Source organism: Phalangium opilio, unplaced genomic scaffold (assembly GCF_054372755.1).
Source record: "Phalangium opilio isolate 3A_F unplaced genomic scaffold, DU_Popi_V2 ptg000031l_1, whole genome shotgun sequence".
Lineage (NCBI taxonomy): Eukaryota > Metazoa > Arthropoda > Arachnida > Opiliones > Phalangiidae > Phalangium > Phalangium opilio.
The window spans coordinates 6,510,347-6,535,453 of record NW_028324158.1 but is presented as its reverse complement, the minus strand read 5'-3'; the positions used below and the strand labels follow the sequence as shown (position 1 = coordinate 6,535,453).

General features: G+C 35.7%; 3 protein-coding genes across 6 annotated transcripts in view; 1 reads left to right on the top strand and 2 right to left on the bottom strand.

Annotated features, from left to right (window-relative positions):
• The window catches only part of LOC149690257 (nose resistant to fluoxetine protein 6-like), a 204,074-nt gene that overhangs the window by 13,355 nt on the left and 165,612 nt on the right, over window positions 1–25,107 (top strand). The gene's annotated exons all lie outside the window — the stretch shown is intronic.
• Window positions 4,301–13,853, bottom strand: LOC149690274 (nose resistant to fluoxetine protein 6-like). Its single transcript, XM_089870500.1, has 12 exons — window positions 13,165–13,853; window positions 11,441–11,673; window positions 11,257–11,371; window positions 10,561–10,651; window positions 10,119–10,490; window positions 9,708–9,803; window positions 9,265–9,510; window positions 8,318–8,440; window positions 8,129–8,249; window positions 7,607–7,793; window positions 5,761–5,903; window positions 4,301–4,854 (listed from the first exon to the last, which is right to left on the bottom strand). Exons 1-12 carry the CDS (start codon window positions 13,463–13,465, stop codon window positions 4,522–4,524), a joined length of 2,361 nt encoding a protein of 786 aa, XP_089726626.1. The 5' UTR covers window positions 13,466–13,853; the 3' UTR covers window positions 4,301–4,521.
• LOC149690273 (nose resistant to fluoxetine protein 6-like) overlaps window positions 13,503–25,107 on the bottom strand; it is a 28,049-nt gene continuing 16,444 nt past the window's right edge. The window contains exons 12-13 of the mRNA XM_089870499.1: window positions 13,568–13,588; window positions 13,503–13,518 (exon numbers count right to left, since the gene is read on the bottom strand). Of these exons, the coding sequence (XP_089726625.1) occupies window positions 13,503–13,518; window positions 13,568–13,588 (37 nt within the window). The remainder of the gene's footprint in view (window positions 13,519–13,567; window positions 13,589–25,107) is intronic.

Genomic DNA, 25,107 nt, shown 5'->3' with positions numbered 1-25,107 from the left:
CCACATGGACACCAGTCTGCACACCTGGCTTCTACTCCATCATCATCGTTAAGGTTAAGGCATACGCGGCGATCGGCCAAGGTTACGAGAAACGTCCGGCCTCCCTAAGGTGGGGCTTCCACCAAAGGTTCACGCAATTGCGCTGTTCTTATCCATGGCTGCGATTCGAAACCCTTATATACTACCTATTTTAGTAAGGCGAAGCAACCGGCGTATGCTTCATTTCAAACGACAATATTAGTCAAGTCTCTCAAGAATGTTTAATTGTTCTTTTTTAAAACGATGTAACGTTCAATAAGGCGAATAACTAACGAAGAAAATATTAAATATTAATTATATTTATTTTAATATTTAAGATAATCTTGTTTCTCAATTCAAAATTAATACGGAAAGAGTTAAAAGCAGTCTATGTTTTTGTCTGTATGTGTCCGTCCGTTGTTACAGTAGTGCTCTGCGTTTTGTTTTGATGTGTAAAGAAATCCAACACAACCATAATATTCCCTTTATCCTTAATATAAAGTGAATATGTGGAAATATTTTTCGTAATTATGATGCATTTAGTACTTTTGTAGCTTTAAAGCTCTATTTCATTTTGATATTCCAAAGATGTTTTTTAATATTATTATTTAAAATGGATGTTTATATATTACTTAAGCTATACTACATCTGTTTATAGCATAATCCTTTCTAAAATCATAGTGAATACAAGCACAACGCTGCTATGTTGGTCAAATAGGCCTAGTGAACCAAAAAGTAAACGTTTGGGTTTGGTTTTCGTTTCTGTATGCAGAGACATTAACGGTTCAGAGTGAGCCGAAAGTTAAATACACTTTTAAATAATTAGGCTTAGATTTTATAATCATGGTGGAAATCTGGGCCGCGTTCAGCAGAGCCCACTCCCAGCGTTGCTGAACACGGCCTAGGGATTTTGTTTTTGAATTTTGACGTCACGGTGCTTAGCGCTGAGCTAGCGCGGTCTTCAAAGAAAATAGTCGGCTTTTTGGATAACGTGACGTAAAACGCGTAGTTCTCAGCTTGGCGAAAAAACCATGGAGGAATTAATACAAATAGCTCTATGGGACTATAGCTATTTAATTGGCGTGAAACCAGTTGATCACGCGAGAATTTTAAGAGATATGTTAGTTTCTAGTTTTAATTATAAAAGTTGTTATCTATCTCTATAAATATGTTATCCTACAATTTTTGTTAAGCCTTGGTACATTGCACGCTTTATTGCGCTAGCGTCATTTATAAAACGCCGATGACCCGTTTTTCCCCCATCGGATGATTTTAATGTGTACAAGTATATCATTATTGGATGTAAAATGTCGTCTGATTTACAGTAAATTTGCTATGCTTTGTATACTGCTTTAATATTTCATAAATTTTAACTTAAGAAACATTTCCATATCTGGCTAAATAAGTTTGTAAGTAGTCGTCTTGACTCGGAGAGGTAATATTTTGGTTTTCCCAACTTGTTTTGCAAATAGTTAGATAAGGCTTAGATAGAACAGTGTTGACAAAAACCGTTAAAGTCTTGTGATACGATATCATCGGACGATATAAGTGTTTCAAACGATTTATTAGCGTACCGCCAAGGTGTACTTTACAAGAATATTTTATAAAATCAGCTTCTAATATTTGGAGAATTTGATATAAAAAAATAAAAAAATATGTCACGTATAGCGTGGAAATATTTTATCAAGGTATTAATTGCGGTTTATTTCTTTTTTAATGAAGTATTCAGGGTGTTTCTGAAAGGTTTACCAGAAATTAATTGGTATGTTCTTCGTTCGATTTCGAATCGAAAATGTAATTTCTATCACATTTTGCTTTCCGGATTCCACTGTTTTCAAGTTAAGATTGTCCAGAGTATTTTACGGATGACCCCTTAAATTTAATTAAGAAACTGACTGAAAGACAATGATTTCTAATTTAATTAAGGGGTCATCCCTAAAACACTCAAACCATAACTCGAAAACAGTGACCCGGACGGAAAAATGTCATTGAACATTTTCGACTCAAAATCTTCCTTAATTTCTGACAGTTCTTTTAGAAACACCCCGTATAACAAGTTATGGAAAACCGAAAATATTTTAAGTGTCTTTCTAGTGTAGTTTTCAGGCGTTATAATTAAACACAGTTAATTTTTTATAGAGGTAAAATACAGGGTGTTCCAGACAGGGTGGAAGGACCGAAGTACAATTAGTTCTATTTAAAATTTTAAGGGCCACTGTTTTCAAGTTATAATTAGAGTGTTTTACGTATGACGCCTTAAATTTAAAAAAGAAACCGAAAGACAATGATTTCTAATGTAATTAAGTGGGCCATGAAAACGAAGGCCCTTGGGGCAAAATGTCATAGAACATTTTCGACTCAAATCGTTCTTCGGTCCTATCACCCTGTAAATGATCCGATTCCCATCCTTGAAAAACGAATTTTTTTGGATGCATTTTGTATTCAGATGAGTTCTTGATAAAATATATCATATTAGATTTTGGAGTTTTGACAATTTCCAAAAAAAAAGAGACAAAAAGTTTTAATATCATTTATTGATGGAATCTCCACATTTTATGGATTTTTTTCTCGAAATTTGCGGCAATTAAAGATTTTTTTTTAAATTCGGGAAACGCCCTTTTGCAAAAAAAATTATGTATGCTTAAATAAGGCTTAAAAAATGGTTTGATGCATTTTTTCAAGCAATCTACCTACACCTTACTTTAGGGATCTAGAGTTTTTATGGACTATCAGATATAGATATGAAATTATCGATTAAATTTTTTTATGAAAAATTAAATTCTTTGTCGGTAATGTCAAGTAATTTAAGTTATACTCCCAAAGTTTCTGATTACTGCATAGTGAAATTATATTACGCTATAAATCGGTAACCTACAGCAAAAAAATATAGGGGGAGGTTCTTTAGGTGATTTTGAGTCGAAAATATTCTATGATATTTTGCCCTAAGGGCCACTGTTTTCGAGTTATGATTTGAGTGTTTTAGGGGTGACCCCTTAATTAAATTAGAAATCATTGTCTTTCAGTTTCTTAATTAAATTAAAGGGATCATCCGTAAAATACTTTGACCAATCTTAACTTGAAAACAGTGGTCCGGATATAAAAATGTCATAGAAGTTACATTTTCGACTCAAAATTGATTTCCCAGAGAACATCCCTCTTAATTTATGGTAGACTTATCAGAAACACCCTGTATCTATTTAGTTTGCTTGGATTAGCATATTATTAGGTTAAGAATTTTAAAAGCATTGCCATGTTTTGACATTTGACTATTAAATAGAAAATATCTATTTAATATTCGATACACTCCCATGTTTTGACGGTTTAATGTTAAATTGAAATTTAATATTTGAGGGAAAAAGAAAAACTTTAAATGAAAGCAAAACCTACGGAAACTTTCAAAATAGATTTTATTTTTATTTATATTTTCGGGAATACATATAGCTAAGAGGAATTATTGTGTACCAACCATTTTCTGAACGGATCTAGGTGGATTTTGAAGGAAGAGCTAGAGTATTCATTATGTTTGACGAATAATCTATCTCTCGCTGTGCGTTGAACCATAAGAAAATAAGCAGTGACTGATGCTAGGTTCTCAAGCCCTACCCACAAAACCCGCATAGAAATTAACATGGAATATATGGGGGTACAATGATTATTAGTAGCTGTATGCATTCTTGATATTTATAAAACGTGCTTAAATCAAAATTCCAGGTTAATATTTGATAAATTCGTGCTGCGGTTATACTTGGATCGAATCCAAATGATGGATTATTTTAGAAATTTTAATCTGTTGTAGAATGTCCCTGAAAGAACTTTAGATTCGTGAGACCAGAAGTTTATCATACTTCTCTTTGAGAGAAGTGTACGAGCACAAAGCGGGGTATAATTGTAACATGATTCTTCCCAACATCATTTTACATTTGGAGCAAGGTTACTAAACCGAATCATATACGCCATAAATATTTCCCTCATCATTACTCTATTAGCGCTTAACTATTTGCCAAGGAGCATGCGCTTGTGGTCATTTTTGTCCCACGTCAAGACAATAAAGGTTTGTGGATTGAATGCTGAGGATTTAGTACGAAACAGTTATAGAATTCATCCCACGGTGATGTTTGATGAGCGGGAAAGCAAACAAAAAGGGTGAGCTCGAGAAGAATCATGTTACAGCATAACTAAAGTATTAAGAGGATACAGAGTGCCATCCTTCTTCTATTATCCCCTTCTGGTAAGACGTACATGGATATCCTTTTAGTACATGGTTAACCCTAATTTTCCTTGAGCCCCCTACAGTTAAAGGTCGATTATACAAAGCTTCCAACGGACATGTACACAAATACTACACAATGCTATTTAAATACTATTATTTTATTACATATTTTCTTATATATAACAACAACAGTCAAAAATCACGATATGAACTTATATATGGAAAAAAAAATCATACATAAGATAATGAATACTCGTATTTACAAGATGAAATTAACCGCGCGTCAATTCAGTTCAGAACTTGGTGTTTATCGACTTGATGCTCCCTTTAGTCAGTTTACCATTTCCAACCGTTCCCGACTCTACTTTGCTGTTTTCCACGGTTGCCGAGATTGTCTTTGGTTGATTACCACTGGCGTTTTCCACGTCGTTCGTGTGTGGTATTGGCGCGATTGAACCGTTCCTACTTGTTCTACTTCTTCGTTTGTGTCGGGAGGCTTTGCCACCACCTCCCAGTAAGCGACCCAGTAGTAGCTTTTCAAGTTCCATTAGTGGAGCTTCGTAGAATATCCGCATGATGAAGGCAAAACCATGGCTTAGGGTAACGTTACCCATAAAGACCCAAACCTAAAGTCAACAGATTTTTAGTATAAGTTGCAATACATAGTTTACAGACTGGGAGGATTCATGCCATTTATACAGGGAGGCCCGACTTCAGGTGTTACACAAGGAGGCATGGTTTTAGACTCACCCAATGAGTCAGGCCTCCTTGTGTAACACCTGAAGTCGGGCCTCCCTGTATAAATGATATGAATCCTCCTAGTCTGTAGACTATGTATAGAGCAGGGGGAAGATTCAAAGTGTATGTAGCCTTGAAGGGGACTGTGGGATGGAGTAGAAATGTTGGTGGGCCATGTGCGGTAATGAAAGTCTCCCAGAGTACCTTGCGCACGCCGCTACGGTTGGTTGGGGATTGTTATGTACTGCCACCTAGCGCCATTTTCAAATAGAAGCTAGTTCTCAACGACCCTACCAAAACGCCACTGAGGATGCAGGGAAGTGTTCGTGTCCGTAGATGGGAATACAGATAATACGTTACTACTCCATCTCACCTAGTTCCTCCAACATGTAGCCCTTCTTTTCAAAAACTATATTCCCCGGTTACCGTTAACCCCTTTCCAGATGCGCAGACCAGACTTTCTCGCGCATCGTTTTGCGCATCTTTCAATCGTGTTTAAAATTTTTGAAAGTCCCTGATTGACACGGGACCATATTAATAGCATTACAGGCTCTAGGACAATGTAGGACATTGGAACTCAAATTCTAATAAATAAATATTAGTCACGTGCCCTTCCTTAGCTCGTTAGGCCCTAGGGCAAGTGCCCATCTAGCCCTGAAGTCCTGCACTGATTTTTAACAGCGACCCCCTTACGTCGACCAAGATGGGGTAGAGACGGGATGCTAAACTCGATCCCCTATATGCGTTCCCAGCCTATACACGCAAAATCAGAGATGTTCGATAATAAATCTTACGTAGAAAATATGGTAGGAATCCATGGAACCATTTAGAACGGCGTAAAAATACGTCACCACCAATAAATGAACCAAATAAACCAAATAGGAAATTCGATTTAATGGGATAAATACGCTCCACGAAAGGAAAGAGTTGATGAAACCTACGAAAGATGTATTAAAGAAAAATCATAATTAGAAATATACATTAAAGTCGTTATCAGTTCAAGAAGTGATATCTAGTTTATTAGGGAGAAGGTATAAGATGCCTAAGTATTGGCGCCATAGTCCCAGTCCCCCTTTCAAAATACATAGGGGGAGGGGCGTAAAAGGAGGCCGGGCTATTTCGCCCTTTCCTCAGTCGGAAAATACGTAATTTTCGTCATTCTTGTCGCGCTGACGTGAGTTTTCAAGAACCAATGAGATGCTGGTTGTATTTTAGAGGCGGGATTAACTACGGACGTACTTTTGGACTGGAGATAAAGCTAGAAATGTGGCGAATTTATACCTTCTCCCTAATAAACTAGATATTACTTTTTGATCAGATCTTATCAGTTTTTATAGAATTTCTTAAAAAAAAAATTAAAAATATTATTCCCTCTCCCATCTGGCTAGTTAACTTAAAACCTACGCCTTTCTTATTACCGTATTTTCTGTCTTTTAATTAACAAGGTGTTATGTATTTATCAAGATAACAACTTTGTTGTTTTTGATTGCTACACACGTGTGCTTATATATTTTCAAATTAAAAGAAAAGGAAAATTTTATAGCTGGAGCCCTCAAGGCTACATTAATTTTCAAAACATGACGCACTCAATTGATTTTTTTTTGACGTAGGCTAAGAAACAGACTTTGCTTTCTTTGTCAGACAGACTGTTTTGACAGTGCAACTGTTGTTGTAATAATCTGTTTGTATTGTAAGGCTTATTATTTCTCATCAGAAATTAAGCAATTTCTTAATTATCATTGCCAGGTGTTTTAAGGGACTAGAACTCTGATGATATCTGCCTTAAACGTTAATTATTTTTTATTGGCCAAGGTAATTGTGTTATCTTCAAGTGATGACGATTCGAAAACCGGTTCCTAACTTCCTATAACCTTCAGCTGATAATTTCATGAAACGTGGATCGAGTCCCGCCATCTCTTTTGTTATTTTAATTATAGTTTATGATCGGATACTTTATATTTTACCCGTTGGATGGCAATACCCGACGGGCTAATCCACCCCTGATTCCATTCATGGATGAACCAATACTGAAGGACCGATGGCAGCCCATAGAGCCCCATACTAAGCGACTAAACAACCAATGTTAAGCTTACTTCCCCCTTTTCAGCCCCCAAAATTGGGTTGGGTTATGAAAAATACCGAGCCGAATCCCGGAAAAAGCTAGCGCCATCTAGATAAAATAAGACGTTAGATGCTTCCCTCTTTAGAACGTTGATTCCCCCATATGTCCCCCACTATCCGGTTTGCTACTATCTGCCGCTAGAAGGCGAATTAAAGGGGCTCACCGGCGCTGTTGGGGGAGACCCCCCTTAGTTCAGGGGGAAAACACCCAGATCTTTGGCCATAAGGAATGGCGCCACCGTCGCTATGCTAACCAACAGTTTGACCCCCTTCACCCCAACAGCTCCGGCCAGCCCCTTTAACAAGTATTTTTCAACTTTCTCCCTCTGCCATCCGTCCTTCAGTATTGGTTCGTCCATGTTCCATTTACACTGATTAAAGATTAGTAATAATTCTACCACTGTCTAAGGTGGGGCTTTAAAGATTACGCTTAATCAATGGTACAATGGAAATACCAATTTCTTGTACATTACGTTGTAAATATGATTAATTTCGAACATAACTGTGGCGTTAACTTACCAGCATTCCCTGTTGCGCACATGGTAGTTATAAAAACGAGGGATAGGGACCAAGCTACTTTATGTATTGAGGAGTAGATGATTGATTCCATAACTGTCGGAATTACTCCGCGGTTCCACGTCCAAGTTGAAAATACCAGTACAGACTGACCGACTAGAATTACAGGCCAACCGATTGCCACTAACCACTGCAAATAACAGAAGAAAGAAACATTGATTGCTTTTGGACCGTTCAATATACCATTAGTTCATAAGATATGTTCCATAAGTTTGTCACTGGTTACAAACTGGAGCTTGTCATGAAGTGACGTAGGTCATAGAAAGCGACGCCTGGTGAGGCGCTGTCAAAGGTTTAGTACAGACTAAATAGGAAGATGGAGTTCTAAACCGAGTGTAGTCAATACTTCTTGAACTAGCTCTCAGTAAGATTCTAGCATTACGAAGTATACTTAGTGTCATACTTATGGAACATTACATATCTTATAAACTTATGCATTGGGGTTCTTTAGTAACGAACACTTACTTTAGGTACTACAATTTTCTTTTTCCTGGCCATAGTGACACCCAACCACATACCAATGGCGTAACTAGCAATATGGGCGTGAAGGGTACCATGGTTATACGTAATGTTGCGATTGAAAATCCTGTTTATATAAGTAGAATATCTGTCAATATTGACTTTAATCGAACATAAGAAAGATTAATTACTTACGTTCTATCTTGGGCGTACAGGAGGAAGGTAGGCAAGAGTCCGTAAGCGTACGTCACGACACCCGAAACTATGACTGACGTTGTAACCATGACGAAGTTGAATATTAATCCGATTCTAGGATTCCTTGAAATTGTAAGAAATATTAGGAAAGGATGATATCGACCTATGATTAAATTTCAAGCCAGAAATTATAGAGGCTATAAAAAATCCTCGGGGAAATTAGGCAAATTTGTGAAGTTTGAGTAAGTTTGCTATAAAAAAACATCCACTCCCGTAGTCCCGTTGTTATCATGACATTAACATGGGCTTAATTACACGCAAATTTGGAGGCTATTAACTGTTATTCTATTAGAGATACGTGGATGTCCTTTGAATATGTTATAGTCCTATTTGACCCCCTTTCAATGATACTAAGTAATTGGGGTTACAGCAAATAGGGGCCGAGTAATTAAGCAAAATGTTCGTTAAGATTCCCTTCATAAGATACTCCATATATGGGCAAAAACCAGGAAAACTCAGTGGAATATATAGGGAAAAAACCTGGAAAACACAGGGGAATATATGGGGAAAAAACCTGGAAAACACAGGGGAATATATGGGGATAAAACCTGGAAAACTCAGGGGAATATATGGGGAAAAAACCAGGAAAACACAGGGAAATAGGTCTTCCAAAAGTTATATGAACTATGAACCCTGTATGGGTTAGACCTTGGCATTATCTATTCACTAGGGTTCAGGCTTGTCTCTGCATGGTAGTTAAGGGAGGTAGTGTTCAGTTTGATAAAATAACCTGGATGATGGGTCAGTAAATGTCGAAGTGTGGGTGACTCTTGGTCCTTGTTGAAGTCAATAAAATACTGTTATACAAGCTCCTCACTGAGATAATCCCCGGTACTACACGTATTTCCCGAGTCACCTCTATAATTTCCTGGCTCAACTCTACTTACTTGAAGAAGATGAAAAGGAATATCATGGCTAGTACGAAGCATTGCATATCCACGGAAATGTACCACAAATGTGCCAAGCCTTGATCTTCGAAACGATAAAAATTCGAAATGAAAAGCAAATTCTTCCACCAATTTTGTTTCACATTGTTTATAAGGATTGTGGTTTCTTCACGGAAAATTGGACCGTAACCGAATACAGGCATCAGAATTGTTAGCCCCAATATCATCATGGCCGATGGTAGAAGTCTAAAAAATTTATATCATTGTCATAACTTTATCCAAATATTTTTAATACGTTATTGACCGAAAAACGTGTTCGAAAGCAAGCGTCTATGGCTCTATATGACGCCAGAAAAATCAGGTGCACTTTTCAGTTGTCTTCTTCAAATTAAGCGCTATGTCGCCGTACACGTTTTTGGTCTATTTCTTGAATGTTTAATTACCTCCAAATACGTCGGAATATGAATATGGGGATGTTGAATACGCGAATTCCCTTTTCATCGACGAGTTTGACAATCTGATAGGTAACCAAAAGGCCTCTGCAAGTAAACGTAATTGTTAAAATGTTGTCACGGTGCAATTTAATTTTCTAATTGTGAGGACAGATAAGTGAGAGTTTCGAGCCCATGTTTTCATTCTAAAGCGAATAAATTCCACTTGTTTGAACCCTTGGATAGCTTGGAACAGGGAGGAGGAAGAAAAAGGACAGTTGGTGAGACAATAATGGCCTTTAGCACCTTTTCAAACCGGTACCCAGCACTGGTTTCATCCGCAAGCAGTGCCACAGAAATGGTACTGACTCTTTTTTCTCTTCCTCTCATTTCCCTGATTGACCCGGAAATGCTCGTACTTACGTGACGAAAAAGAAGGTATCGACGGACAAAGCTGAGTTTGTGACGATTTGAAAGAGAATGGTGCGAGAATATTCACTGGCGGTGACACCATCACGGTACATGATGGGTTCAATCATTCCGTAAGTGTGAATGAGAATGACCCATCCCATGGATAAAAACCGCATGCCATTTAGGCAAGCGAATTTGGTGTCCTCGATCCCTGATGGGGCAAGTACTTTGACAATATTGGCCCGAATGGAAAAAGCCTCGACTAGTGACTCGCAGATACTTTTGCCCTTTTTGTCCATGGCCATTTTCTCGCTTCGGAGATCACGCAAGTACTCGACAACGGTAGCCGCGGCCGTCAATATTACGAATAAGGCGATGCAAAGTCTGTAATTGAAAGGAACTTCTTTTATTCCTTTACTCGGGATTTTTTCAATGACGGTTGCTTTTCTCTTACATGACAATTAACTGATTTGTGTCTAAGGTGGTGCCTTGATTTGGGACCTCGCACGGGTGCACTTTGGCTTGCATATGAAATTTTCCCATAGCTGAAAGAGATTTTTTTTTGTGAATTAGGCCTAGTGGCCACATTGATGTTTCAACATTTTCCAATGGTTCCATTAGGGTTTTAACATTTCCCAATGTCCCTATTGGTGGCTCAATATTTTCCAATGTTCCCATTGGTGTTTCAACATTTTTCCAATGTTCCCATTGGTGTTTCGACATTTTCCAATGGTTCCATTAGGCTCTCAACATGTTTCCAATGTACCCATTGGTCTTTCAACATTTTTTCCAATGTTCCCATTGGTGTTTCAACATTTTTCCAATGTTCCCATTGGTGTTTCAACATTTATCCAATGTTCCCATTGGTGTTTCAACATTTTTCCAATGTTCCCATTGGTGTTTCAACATTTTTCCAATGTTCCCATTGGTGTTTCAACATTTTTCCAATGTTCCCATTGGTGTTTCAACATTTTTCCAATGTTCCCATTGGTGTTTCAACATTTTTCCAATGTTCCCATTGGTGTGGCAACATTTTTCCAATGTTCCCATTGGTGTAGCAACATTTTTCCAATGTTCCCATTGGTGTGGCAACATTTTTAATTTTTATCCTGGTAGGTTATCTTAAGTTTCAAGAGGGATTTGTTCTTACTATAATTAGCCATTTTTTCAATGTCGTCATCAGAGCACCCTGAAGGGACGCAAAGGCCAAATCTGTACGCCATTGTGTAGAATAAATTTGCTTGGTCCGACAATTCACTGAATAACTGAAGTTACAAGAAGGAATTTCTTTAGAAGTAATTCATTACCAGGATAATACGCTAATAAGAACATACTTCAGTTTTCGGTGTAAAATTCTTCATTTGGTCCAGTTGGTTTTTGTAGAAGAAGACGTGTGGTTTGGGCGGAAGGGGAGGTCTTACATCCACCAAGCAGTATTTTCCCGTAATGGGCTGACCGTCGAAACCGGTAACTGGGGCTTTAATTTTCATGCATTCCTTGTATGACCCCAGGCTAGCGAATGTTCCTTCAAGTTGACCTCCGCCTGGTTTACCCATCGCGTCCACCACTAAAATAGTAAAAAATCACTTAGCGGAATTCAATCTATTTATCTATATAAATCAAAGTCCTGACTGACTGATAATCAACGCCCAGCCCAAACCGCTTGCCCATAGAAGGCTGAAAATTTGGAACGTTACTCATAAGTAGTAGGCGCGTACTAAGAAAGAGTTTTCCAATCTGCCGCCATCTTAAAAAATGGCGCCCAAAAATGTAAAAAATCATCTCTATGCAACAAAGTCCGCGCGTTTCAACCGATTTCACAAATATTTAGTACACTGGTTTTCTTTAACCTGTAGACGGGGTGAATGATCTTTTGTGTTCGATTTGTTGCCATCTTTTTAAATGGCGGCCAAAAACTTAAAAACCCTTCTTTATGGAGTAATGTCCGCGTGAAAAGTAATAAAAAATATCCCGTCGGGCTGACGGGCAACGCCGAGTGCCTTCGCTCCTAGGGCGCTACAATAATATAAGTCATCAGTAAAATCTATCCATTCTTTATAACATTTTGATGGAAGTTCTTATTACACGCGGGCGACGCCGCGGGTAACAGCCATATGGTAACAGTCTACCATACGACTAATAAAATTTGTAAACTGATAAATAGTTTTTTTAGCAAAAAGATTTCAAAAATTTTGCAAGGTATCGCGTGACGATTTGATTTTACATTCGTAATAAGCTGTAATTTACATGACAAACTGGTTTTAAGTTGACGGTTTGGACAAACCAAGGCGATCTACCGCCATAGATAATAAATTGAACCAAGAACCCAGGTAATACCCAAGAACGTATGAATAGCAAGATTATAGATCCATGCTAAATTATTTAACAATACATTGTTACACATACAGGGTGTTTCTGGTAAGTTTGGCAGAAATTAAGGGGGAGGTTCTTCGGGAAATCAATTTTGAGTCGAAAATGTAACTTCTATCTCCATTTTGCCACAAGGGATACTGTTTTCAAGTTATAAATTGAGTGTTTTAGGGATGACCCCTTAATTAAATTAGAAATCATTGTCTATATCAGTTTCTTAATTAAATTTAAGGGGTCATCCGTAAAATACTCTAGGACAATCTTAACTTGAAAACAGTAGCCCTTAGGCCTAATTAGGGCAAAATGTGATAGAACATTTTCGACTCAAAATTGATTTCTCAAAGAACATCCCCCTTATCTTAACTCGAAAACAAGTGACCCGGATGGCAAAATGGAGATGGAAGTTACATTTTCGACTCAAAATATTCTGCTACCACGAACTTTCTCGTGACGTCACACCCTCTTATCTCTTACCCCGGTTTTGGTGACCATATTGGAAGTCGTCCGCTCAGACCATAATATACAATTTAGACTACCAATATTGACGTAACGTCCCCGTAGCTCCTCCCCTCTCAGTACCACTCTATTGACTTCCCAAAGAACATCCCCCTTAATTTAGGCCAGACTTATTAGAAACACCCTGCACAATTGAAAGAACTAAAAAGCAAAACCTTTCAAATGAACTTACTTCTAACAGCCCATTCTTTGAGATCCCTCAATCCAAAAATGAATTTCATCAGGGCTGCATTACATTCTTCGCTGATTTCGATCTCGTACGATAACCGAAGTGCCACGGGTAAGGCCTGTTTGATTATATTTTGAACTGCATCTGTAGCCGATTTTTCCAAAGAACTCCAGGCTTCGACTAAATCGGCTTCATCTTCGGTGTATTGGATCTTTGGGACGCTTTGGAAAGAAGGTTGAGCGCTTTTCAGAAGCGTTAAGATAAGGCCTATGGTCAGGAGAAGTGTCTCGCCTTTGATACCCATTTTCTAATGGTGGTAGCAAACGAGTGTGTTGAGGTCTTTATGTACTTTGCAATCTGTAAACAAAGAAAGCAAGGTTGGGTTGCTTAAATAAGTTACACTTACTTTTCAAATGCCCATTGGCACCTAAGTATCAGAAATACATTAATAAATAATTATTCTCTTAATTATGTTTTTTATTTACGAAGTCATAATTGTTTTTGTTTGTTATTTCTAAACTAAACAGCAACAATTATAAAAATGATACTTAATTTATTTGGGTCAATATGAACTGGTGCCTCGATCTATTTTTCAAACTAATCGAACTAGATTTTCCACTGAAATTTTTATTGTAATTCATAATTATGCATATAGTTTTTCCAAACAGTTTGGTAGAAGCGAAGCATATTGGTTTCCATGGCCGATTTTGAGTCGAAAATGTTGTGTGACATCTATCCCTGTTTCAACCCGAAGGACACCCTAAACTAGTTATGATTGGAGTACTTTACGGGTGACCCCTCAGTTAAATTAGCATTGTATGTTCAGTTTCTTAAATTTGAAATTAATGGGTCAACCCTAAAATACTCCAATCATAACTTTTAAATGGTGGCCCTTAGGGCAAATTCAATTGTCATACTCAAGATTTATTTCTCATAGACCTCACTGTACTTCGCTCCTAACACCCTTTATGGAACTCCTGTATATTGTGTATCGTACATCGTAAATTTCACTTAAAATTATGCAATTTCGAAATATTCGAAATAATCTAAAAACTGTCACCAACTTTGGTCAAATTCGTAAATAAATGGGTTGTGACTTAGAACTAGAACGGAAAAACCACTGGCTCGAATATGCAGAATGTTTCTGATAAGGGGGATGTTCTTTGAGCAATTTTGAGTCGAAAATGTAACTTATATCTCCATTTTGCCGTCTGTAGCACTGTTTTCGAGTTAAGATTGGAGTATTTTACGGATGACCCCTTAAATTTAATAAAGAAACTGACTGAAAGACAATTACTCCTAATTTAATTAAGGGGATACCCCTAAAACACTCAAATTTTAATTAAAAAACAGTGACCCGGACGGCAAATTGTCATAGAAATTACATTTTCGACTCAAAATCGTACACCCAAAGAACATCCCCCTTAACTTATCATTCCAGGCTTTTCAGAAATTCTCAGACATTAATAAACTACGAACATTATTAAATAAATATTAGATAATATTTCTCGAATTAAAATTCAATTAAAACAGCATTAAATTAAAATAATATTAAATTATAAAATAAAATTGATAATTTTAAAAATAAAAGGAAATCACTGACCTTTTTACGTGCGGATTAGAGATGAAATGGAGAATCAGTTTTAAGCATCCTAAGATAATCCAACCCTTCTATAAAATGATCGAATTCTTAGAACAAACTCGCACAAACGTAAAAGGGGAAAAATAAAGGCGAGATGCCAGGTTGTCAAGAAAACGTCAATCACACCACTGACCGCTAATTACTGTCTAAAGAAGCCTTGAATTATCAAGTCAATATCCGAATTACACTCGCGCAAAAACTTTCCTGTTCAAAAAGTTTTCCGTAGTTTTTAAATCTTTAAGAATCTCTTTAAGATTTGGTCTCTCGCGTCAGTGCGAGTTGTAGCTAGAGAATCGAGATTTAAAGTAAATTTCAGAGATCTTAGTTTATGTTGTACCCACACGGAGTTAAGTTCTTTTGGGGGTTGGTTGGGTTTTGTGCCGGACTGGTGGCCTCCTTTTTGTATTATTTTGCCGAAAGACACTTTTTTCTTCGTGAAATTCATTCGGAAGAAGGTCGGTTTCGGTTACCACTTTCCTTCGAAAAGTAAAAGTGATTATTATCGATGGGAAAGAATTATGTTTTTAAGGTCAATTATTCTTTTTGAGTTCGTTTTCTGAATTTTTAATTTAACTAAAGCCTCTAAAGGGGAAATGTAACTGGGGAATTTCCTTTCGGCGTCATTGTAATCTTACATACACAAGTATGTAAGGGTTAATTTATCTTAGCTAGGGTTCATACAAACCTGGAAAACTGCGGGAAATAAATATTGGATAAGAAGCTTCGGTAAAATTTCGAATTTTTTTGGTATAATTCTGGGAAATTTGTGAGGTATGATTACAGGGTTCGTACGGAACCTGGATAACCTGGAAAACCTGGAAAACTCTGGGAAATATAAATATTGGAAAAAAGCTTCGGTAAAATTTCGAATTTTTTTAGTATAATTCTGGGAAATTTGTGAGGTTTGATTACAGGGTTCGTACGGAACCTGGATAACCTGGAAAACCTGGATAAGTCAGGGATAAGGAAAATAGGAGAAAAAGTCAGGGGTAAGTCAGGGATTTGAAACTTTTTCCTAAAATGTCAGGGATATGTCAGGGATTTCGTTTGGTATATTAAGCTATGCTTCGAGCAATGCTAAATATGGGCCCAGGTGTAATTATGAAGTGGGCTCTGGTAAATTTCCTTTCGGCGTCATTGTAATGTTACACAGGTATGGAAGGGTTAATTTACCTTAGCTAGGGTTCATAAAAACCTGGAAAAGTCTGGGAAATAAATATTGGATAAAAAGCTTCGGTAAAACTTAGATTTTTTTTAGTATAATTCTGGGAAATTTGTGAGGTTTGATTACAGGGTTTGTACGGAACCTGGATAAGGAAAATAGGGGAAAAAAATCAGGGATAAGTCAGGGATTTGAAACTTTTTCCTAAAAAGTCAGGGATATTTATTTGAGAGAGACATGAGGTAAAGGATCGTGAAGCCCCATATGTCAGGGATTTCGTTTGGTATATTAAGCTATGCTTCGAGCAATGCTAAATATGGGCCCAGGTGTAATTATGAAGTGGGCTCTGGTAAACACCTTAAAATAGTCAGGGATATTTCCAAAATTTGGTCAGGGATAACCTGGAAAAGTCAGGGATTTTCAATGTAAAAATTTCGTACGAACCCTGGATTAAGTTTGCCTCAAGGGGTTGCTTGAACTATAAATAAACCACTGCCCTTGTTATTACTCCGTATATGGGAAAATGCCTGCAAAACTCAGGGAAATATATATGGGAAAATACCTGGAAAACTCAGGTATTCCGAAAATCGGTTTTCCCAAAACTTTATGAACCAATAAAAGAGGCAGCCATTTTTTATAATGAATCAATCTTTCCTGAAGCGATCTAATAAGTGCCAAAACAAACTACTCGTTAAACATTAATTGGTAAGAAACACCTTAATCGTGATTATAGCGTGAGTCCTGTTTTGTAATTGGGGATGATATATGCTTATGAGAATCAATATTTTCTCTGGTTAAGTGTCAAAACTAATTATTAATTAAATTACTAATTAGTAAAAATTACAATATTTAAATGGATCTAATATAAACGCAGCTGAAACCGCTTAAAATATGGGCTGTAAATAACCTTCTTGTATAGGCCCGCTTCATGTACAAAGCTAATTAATTAAACGCTAATTAGTACAAATGATTAAAATAAAATGGAATTAATCAAAACTAAAATGGCCTTAAACATCATATAGAAAGAAGCGCTCCAAACTGTATCCGCTTAAAATATGGGCTATAAACAACCTGTTTAACGCACTTCAAATACAAAATTAACTAATTAATTAAACGCTAATTAGTATAAATGATTAAAATAAAATGGATTTAACACAATCTCAATTTGCTTAAATATGAGCTTTCATCATCCTATAGAATCGCTTCAAACTGTATCCGCTTAAAATATGGGCTATAAACAACCTGTAGGCGCACTTCAAGTACAAAATTAACTTATTAATTAAACGCTAATGAGCTTTCATCATCCTATAGAAGCGCATCATGTACGAAACATTTATTTTTAATTGCTATTAGTAAACATTGCAGTGAATTATGAGGGTAAAATTATAATACTTTTGTTAGATGTTGGTTTTTAATTGCATTCATTGCTTTTCAAAACACTTTCTCTTTAAGCTAAGGCCAAGCCGGTTTTTATTATTTTTCTATAATTTAAAGTAAAAGCAAGAAATTGTTTTTATACACTTTTTATATCACACGTTATATATCTTTTTCCTCGATAAATTAATTCAATCCACCGGCGTTTTACACGACATTAAAGTTGTTTAACGGGAAGTTTGTGACAATTTCTAGGTTAAGCTAATCGGAAGTATTTAGCTAGGATTACTGTCAATAATGTTATTTAAAAAAGGTTCCTTCAGGGTATTAGAATTTTACCAGAAGGGGATAATAGAAGAAGGATGACACTCTGTATCCTCTTAATACTTTAGTTGTGTAACATGATTCTTCCCAGGCTCATGCACCTTTTTGTTTCGTCTCCCGCTCATCAAACTTAATTCAGATGGGCATGGCACCTTGGGGTGAATTCTATAACTGTTTGGTACTAAATCCCACAGACCTTGATTGTCTTGACGTGGGACATTCCCGGCAAGCTGACCAGTGACCCTTTTTGTTTGTTCTCCTACAACTGTTTGGTATTTACTAAATCCTCAGCAATCAACCCACAAACCTTGATTGTCTTGACGTGGGACAAAAACCCACAAGCGCATGCGCCTTGACAAAGAATTAAGCCCTAATAGAGTAATGATGAGGGAACTATTTATCTCGTGTGTGATTGGGTTTAGGAACCTTGCTTCAAATGCTCTGATGTTGTGAAGAATCATGTTACAATTACTCCACTTTGTGGTATTATATCCTTCTGATAATAAATATTTCCTCTCCCGCTCATCAAACTTCAGATGGGTAACTATCGCACCGTGCTAGGGTGAATTCTATATTTGTTTGGTACTAAATCCTCGGCAATCAACCCACAAACCTTGATTGTCTTGACGTGGGACAAAAACGCACAAGCGCATGCATGCGCCTTGGCAAATTGTTAAGCGGCGCTAATAGAGTAATGACAAGAAGTTATATCAGTATCTCAGATACCGATATAACTTCTTGGTAATGATGAGAGAACTATTTATCGCGTATGTTTGTTCGGTTTAGTAACCTTGTTATAATAAATGTTAATATGATGTTAGAAAGAATCACGGTACAATAACACCCCACTTTGTGCTCGTACACTTCTCTCGAAGAGAAGTATTATATACTTCTGATTTTTACTTATTTTTCAAATTTAAGCAAATGCCAAGACTCTTATATGGATGTATTGTAACATCGTACAAGGTCTAGCTAATATATAAAGATACAGTTCGAGGTTGCGAAGGTTAATGTCATTGTTCAATTAATTGGCCAAAATGACATAAATCGCGTGTAGGCCTTGTCGTTATTTTGATTTATACATATTTTTTGTTAATGTACTACATTCAAATTAAGTGCGACATATACTTGAAGTGTCGTTTTTTGGTAGAGGACAGGTATTTTATTTATATTCATTAATTTTTGACATAATCTTATCCACAGTCGTAAATTAGTCTTGATTTTTATTTTAAATGGGAGCGTGAAGGGTTCAAACTAGTTAAATTTATTAGCTTCAGAATGGTAAAATAGGTTTTTAAAAAGCTTAATAAAACTGAGAAAAAGTTAGCATTTATTTGTTTTTTTAGCAAATTTTGAAAATTACTTTAAAAGTATCTAAATTAATTTAATAAATTGTGTTTAATTTATAATAATTAAAGCTTACAAGGATAAAATTTAAACTATCTCAAAATATTAGTAATTTATATATCCATTAAGCTCGAATATTATATTAATTAGCCTTAAAAATTTCAAAATTAATAAATAAATAAAATGGTATTGAAACTAGGGAGAAAAGAGGTAATATGGAGCTGTAATAATGATGGGCGATCTGCGGCTATGAGTGTCTCCCAGTGTAACTTGCGCACGCCCCTACCCTTTGGTACTCGATTGTACAAATACAATGCCGCGTAGCGCCATTGTATTTGTATGAGAACTAGCCTCTATTTTTAAGACACAGGAGGCATCCTTTACGTTTCCGTACCGTAAAACCCTACCGAAACGCCACTGAGGATGCTGGGAGAAATTCGTGCATGCCGTTCCATAGATGCCATCCATCTCTCCTTCAAGTTCAAACTATAATAATTAAAGAAACATAATTTAAATTTAAATAAATAATTAGTATTCTACATTCATTGAGATACAAAGCTTTGTAGGAAATTGTTTTTGTGGAATTTGAAAAACCTTTGTTTAGATTCTGATTAAGATAAGAAACTTGCGCATTAGATACCTTAAGCACCATCGTAGGTTCCTGGCAATATAAGCGGGTTTATTTGCATTTTATAAATATTTAACCCGTGGCAGAATAAGTAAGTTAATTTTCTTATATTACCTGTTTTTTTACTCAATTCAAAAATGAAAATGAAATTTGCGCTTCTGGCGTCTTGTTTCAAAGATTATGCAGCCTGTACTGAAAAATGGGTCTCTGTTTCATAGCTTTAGGGACAAACGTTCACACAAACCCTCTAGCTGCTTAATAATTATTACATAGATGACAAATAAAAAATGCACATCGCGTGTTTTTTGGATATTATACGGCACCTATATCTATTATTTTTTTTCTTAAATTTTCTTTTCAATTTTATGACTGTTCTTTACTATTTTGACCCGACCTGACAGTTATACCGACGGCATTATGTGTGGTGTCGTATTTTGTACCAAGTTGTAGGTTACCGATTGTCCTATTTTAATTAATTTGCTTAGATTCGACGTTTTACTAAAGGTTTTTGAGAATAGAAATTATTCGAGAAATAAATTAAACTCGGAATTTTTTAATTGTAGTGTGCCTAAAACAGTTAGGTGACCGAAGTAAAGTGGGCGGTGATTTTGGGTCGAAATTGTTCTATGACATATTGCCCTAAGGGGACACAGTTTTTAAGGGGTGATTTGAGTGTTTTAGGGATGAACCCTTAATTAAATTAGAAATCATTGTCTTTCAGTTTCTTTAACTTTCTTACTCAAATTTAAGGGGTCATCCATAAAACACTCCTTTCAATTTATTTAATTTATCTTAGAGATTTAGTTATTGCAAGTTTGATTAAAATGTGAGACAATTACGAATACCAGTTAATTATTATCAAATTCAATTAATAGAATATCAGGTAATTATTATTAAATTCAAATGATATAATGCCAGTTAATTGATATTAAATTCAAATGATATAATACCAGTTAATTATTATCAAATTCAATTAATAGAATATCAGTTAATTATAATTAAATTCAAATGATATAATTCCAGTTAATTATTATTATTTTAATTCGAAGGGCGTTCTTGAATTTAAATGGTTTAAAATTGACTACCAATATTTTTCCGTTTGCAGGCATTATCGAATCGGTTAATTCGTAGCTTCGTAAGTTAACTACTAATCTACTACATCATCGTCAATTGTTTTTTAACCGTTAAAGGAAGACCTCTAGTTGGTTTCAAAAATAACGCCTTATCCATGCTGATACATACTATATCTTCGAAGGTATACTTTCTAAAAATTGATGAATTTAATCCTAATCCCGTTTGGTTTAAATTTTTAAGTGCCTGTCAAATATAACAGTTTAATTAAATTTTTTTTATGATGAAGTGGTGTGAAGGTCAATGTAAGAACCGATATCGATAGATTTTGACATTTTGTTGTTTAAGGAAAATTCTTAGTTAAAACAGAAGTGAGATGAGACTAGAAGTACTGAGCTAACCAAATTCTTCACTCGGCAAAAGTGAATATTCTTGATAACACACCAACGGTTGGCCCTCTAGTGGCGGTTTCAGAATTTCCCCTCCAAAACGTGAGACGCTCGCGGTGGTAGACGGCCGAACTAGATTCAAGCACCCGTGCCCGTGTTTCGCCGCTTTAGGTTGAGGGGAAGGGGGTAAGAAATTTTTTTGGAACTCGACCAATTTTTTTCTCTCTAGCGTAGGCCCGATTGAAGCGGCGTAAAATCCTCAACTTTGTTCACTAATGCCAGGATCTATTACCAATGCTAGAGCCCTTCACTTCTAGTCTTATCTCACTTCTGGTTAAAATTATTGAAGTTAGAAGTTAAAGACAAAGGACCAAGGTAGCCAGCCAAGGTAGAACATCCTAATGCTCAATTCGACTCAAATTCTATAGTTGTCTTATATTGGAGGGAAAATTCGTATTTTTAAATCAATTTATTTCAAAATTTTAACATTGATAAAGAATTAGGCGTATAGAAATTATTATATTTAAGTGTGGTTTGGAGCAAATGTTCGTGGGATTTTGGTTTATATCGGAGAAATTGTTGGGTGGGTATCGGAGCAATTGTTTGGTGGGTATCGGAGCAATTGTTGGGTGGGTATCGGAGCAATTGTCTGTGGGTATCGGAGCAATTGTTGGGTGGGTATCGGAGCAATTGTTTAGTGGGTATCGGAGCAATTGTTTAGTGGGTATCGGATCAATTGTTTGGTGGGTATCGGAGCAATTGTTGGGTGGGTATCGGAGCAATTGTTGGGTGGGTATCGGAGCAATTGTTGGGTGGGTATCGGAGCAATTGTTGGGTGGGTATAGGAGCAATTGTTGGGTGGGTATAGGAGCAATTGTTGGGTGGGTATAGGAGCAATTGTTGGGTGGGTATAGGAGCAATTGTTGGGTGGGTATAGGAGCAATTGTTGGGAGGTTATCGGAGCAATTGTTGGGTGGGTATCGGAGCAATTTCAGTTGGGTATCGGAGCAATTGCAGTTGGGTGTCCGAGCAATTGTTGTTGGGTATCCGAGAAATTGTCGGTGGGTATCGGAGCAATTGTTGGGTGGGTATCGGAGCAATTGTTGGGTGGGTATCGGAGCAATTGCAGTTGGGTATCCGAGCAATTGTTGTTGGGTATCCGAGAAATTGTCGGTGGGTATCCGAGCAATTGTCGTTGGGTTTTCGAGCAATTTTGGGTGGGTTTCTGAGCAATTGTTGGGTGGGTATCGGAGCAATTGTCGGTCAGTATCGGAGCAATTGTTGGTGTGATTTTGAATGCTTTTGACGTTTAAGACAAATAACAAATAATGAAAGAGGTAGAATAAAGATAATTCTAGGAAACTTAACTAATAATTGAAATAAAAACGAGAAGGAAAAAGTGTATGTTGAAAGGAAAACTATATGAACGTAACGATTTTTTTATACATAAACAACTAAAATCCTCAACACCCTCCTTCCCTCCCTCATTCTTAGAAAGTTACATCGCAAATACCGAAGAAAATAAATCCTAGTTTTAGATTCTATATTACTTGACCCTTATGCAAAATATTATTTGACCTAATTCGCCTACACGACAGTTATAGCTATAGCTTTCCATACGTTTCGACACTGAAATTTCAAATTCTTAAGTAAAAACATTGCAAATTTACGACGGGCGGGAATGCCTTTAGCTTGAGAAGAGAGAGAGGAAATGATTTGTAAAAATCATAGTTGATGTTAAATCCGCAGGTTCAAGGTGTCTTCTTTATAATTCGGAACGATGGTGAAGTCTTAGAAATTTTGACCTAAATTTTTTGACGAATAACGCCCTTGTTTTGTAATAGTTAGTACACATCGAATAATTAAATTTATAAGTTATTTTAAATGTAAATTACGAGTATTTCAATCCCTTTTGATTTGGAATTATTTTTACTAATTTATGCATAAATATAAAGAACTATTTTTATTAATTTATGTATAAATATACAGGGTGTTTCTGATAAGTCTGGAAGGGGGATGTTCTTTAGGAAATCAATTTTGTGTTGAAAATGTAACTTCTGTCTCCATTTTGCCACAAGGGACACTGTTTTCGGATTAAGATTGGATTGGAGTATTTTACGGATGACCCCTTAAATTTAATTAAGAAACTGAAAGACAATGATTTCTAATCTGTTTAAGGTGTCATCCCCAAAGGGTGTGTTGTGTTCTTAGGGACAAAGTCAAACTGAGTAGAATTTGTCAAAGAAAATGTTGTCTACAAAGGGCTCCCAAACATTGATTGGCCCTAAAAACAGGAAATCGTCAAATAAATTTAGAAACATATATCAACCTTCAATATTCTATAATCTTAAAACGTTATTGAACCTTTATTTAGCAGAAGTGTATTATTAAATGGGAGGAAGTGTGCGTGAGCTTGTAAAGTTAATTACTACACATGGGTGACTATTTCCTTGTTTTGGGGATCAATCAATGTTTGGGTTTATGACAGACTTGTCGGAAACACCCTGTATTGTTGAAGGTAGACCCATTTTATGACTCTTGCCTTGAAACCAAAAATAATAAAATAAATAAATAAATAAAATAATCGCTACATAATTTGAATAAAGTTTCCAAATCAAGTCTGTCTGTCTTTCGATTTACTTTTGTTGACGAGGGGAAGTTTTTTGCGTAAGAAATATATTTATTCATTTTCTTAACGTTAATGACGTGAGTAACATTAAATAGAATTAAGTGAGACGATTAATTAAGGGTGCAAAAATGCAAAATGCTTTATACAGGAAGTCCTATAATGTCTATAAAAACCTATATTTTTGAACCTCTCCTATAATATCCTATAATTTCATGATAGGTACTATAATATCCTATAATTTCATGAAAGGTCCTATATTATCCTATAATTTTATGAAATTTACTATAATATCCTATAATTTTATTAAAGGTACTATAATATCCTATAATTTCATGAAAGGTCCTATATTATCCTATAATATCCTATAATTTCATGAAAGGTACTATATTATCCTATAATATCCTATAATTTCATTAAAGGTACTATATTATCCTATAATTTCATGAAAGGTCCTATATTATCCTATATTTTTGATTTAGTCGGAAGTTTATGTATAGTTTAGCATCAAATTTAGACACTGAAAGTTCTTAGGATTTTCTATATATTATATTTTAATGAAGTTCCTCATTTCAAAGTAAAATCCAATTTGTTATTTTTTTTGAGATTTAGTATTAGTATTATATATCAGCATTGTTTGTCCTTTCTTTTCCTATAAGAATTATTTTTTTGATTGGCTCCCTGTTGATATAGTTCAAAGTGTAATTTATAATCCATGAATACAGAAATATATTTAATTATTTAAATTTAATTACAGTGATAATGTAAGCTTTTATCTACGAAATAGTGTACAGTAAACTCTAAGCAATTAAGTGTCTTGTTTTTATCCATAAATATCGAAACTGGCTTCGTACTTATGTTTATCGTATTACTTATGGTAATTTAACCTAATGTTTATTCACAAGGTGACTCTCCTAAACGTACTTTACTTATGGGAACATTTACAATTAAATTCCCAATGCTTGGGTGAATTTGAAGACTTAAAAACACCTCGTTTTAATCTCAAGGAAACGTTTAATGACTATTACTCTAAAATGATTATTGCAAAATCATTCCAAGCGAAAAGTAATATGCATAATAATTACATGAATTTAAATACCTAAATTACGGTTTAGTTAGAAATGTTACCTTACTAGTAGGGTAATAAGGGCAATCAACAAAGGTTCATTAAAATTCCTGGAAAAATACAATAATTATAGAATTGGCAGTATAGGAATAAAAATTGACAAACAAACAGAAATCGACTCACCAAAAAATCATGGACAGTGCTGACCTCGACCTCTCCTAAATTACATTTTCAAATGAAATAATAATATTGTTTTTTTAGTGTTTTGATAAACCAGGGATAGATTTAATTTTAGAAGTAGGAATGGAAAACGGTTG

What these genes read in the sequence shown, in the direction of transcription:
- LOC149690274 (XM_089870500.1), bottom strand. Translation starts at nt 13,465, where the DNA reads ATGGGTATCAAAGGCGAGACACTTCTCCTGACCATAGGCCTTATCTTA. An exon ending in CTGTACGCCCAAGATAGAAC is followed by an intron (nt 8,250 to 8,317) that starts GTAAGTAATTAA and finishes TTATATAAACAG; the next exon opens with GATTTTCAATCGCAACATTA. An exon ending in AGAAAATTGTAGTACCTAAA is followed by an intron (nt 7,794 to 8,128) that starts GTAAGTGTTCGT and finishes TGTTATTTGCAG; the next exon opens with TGGTTAGTGGCAATCGGTTG.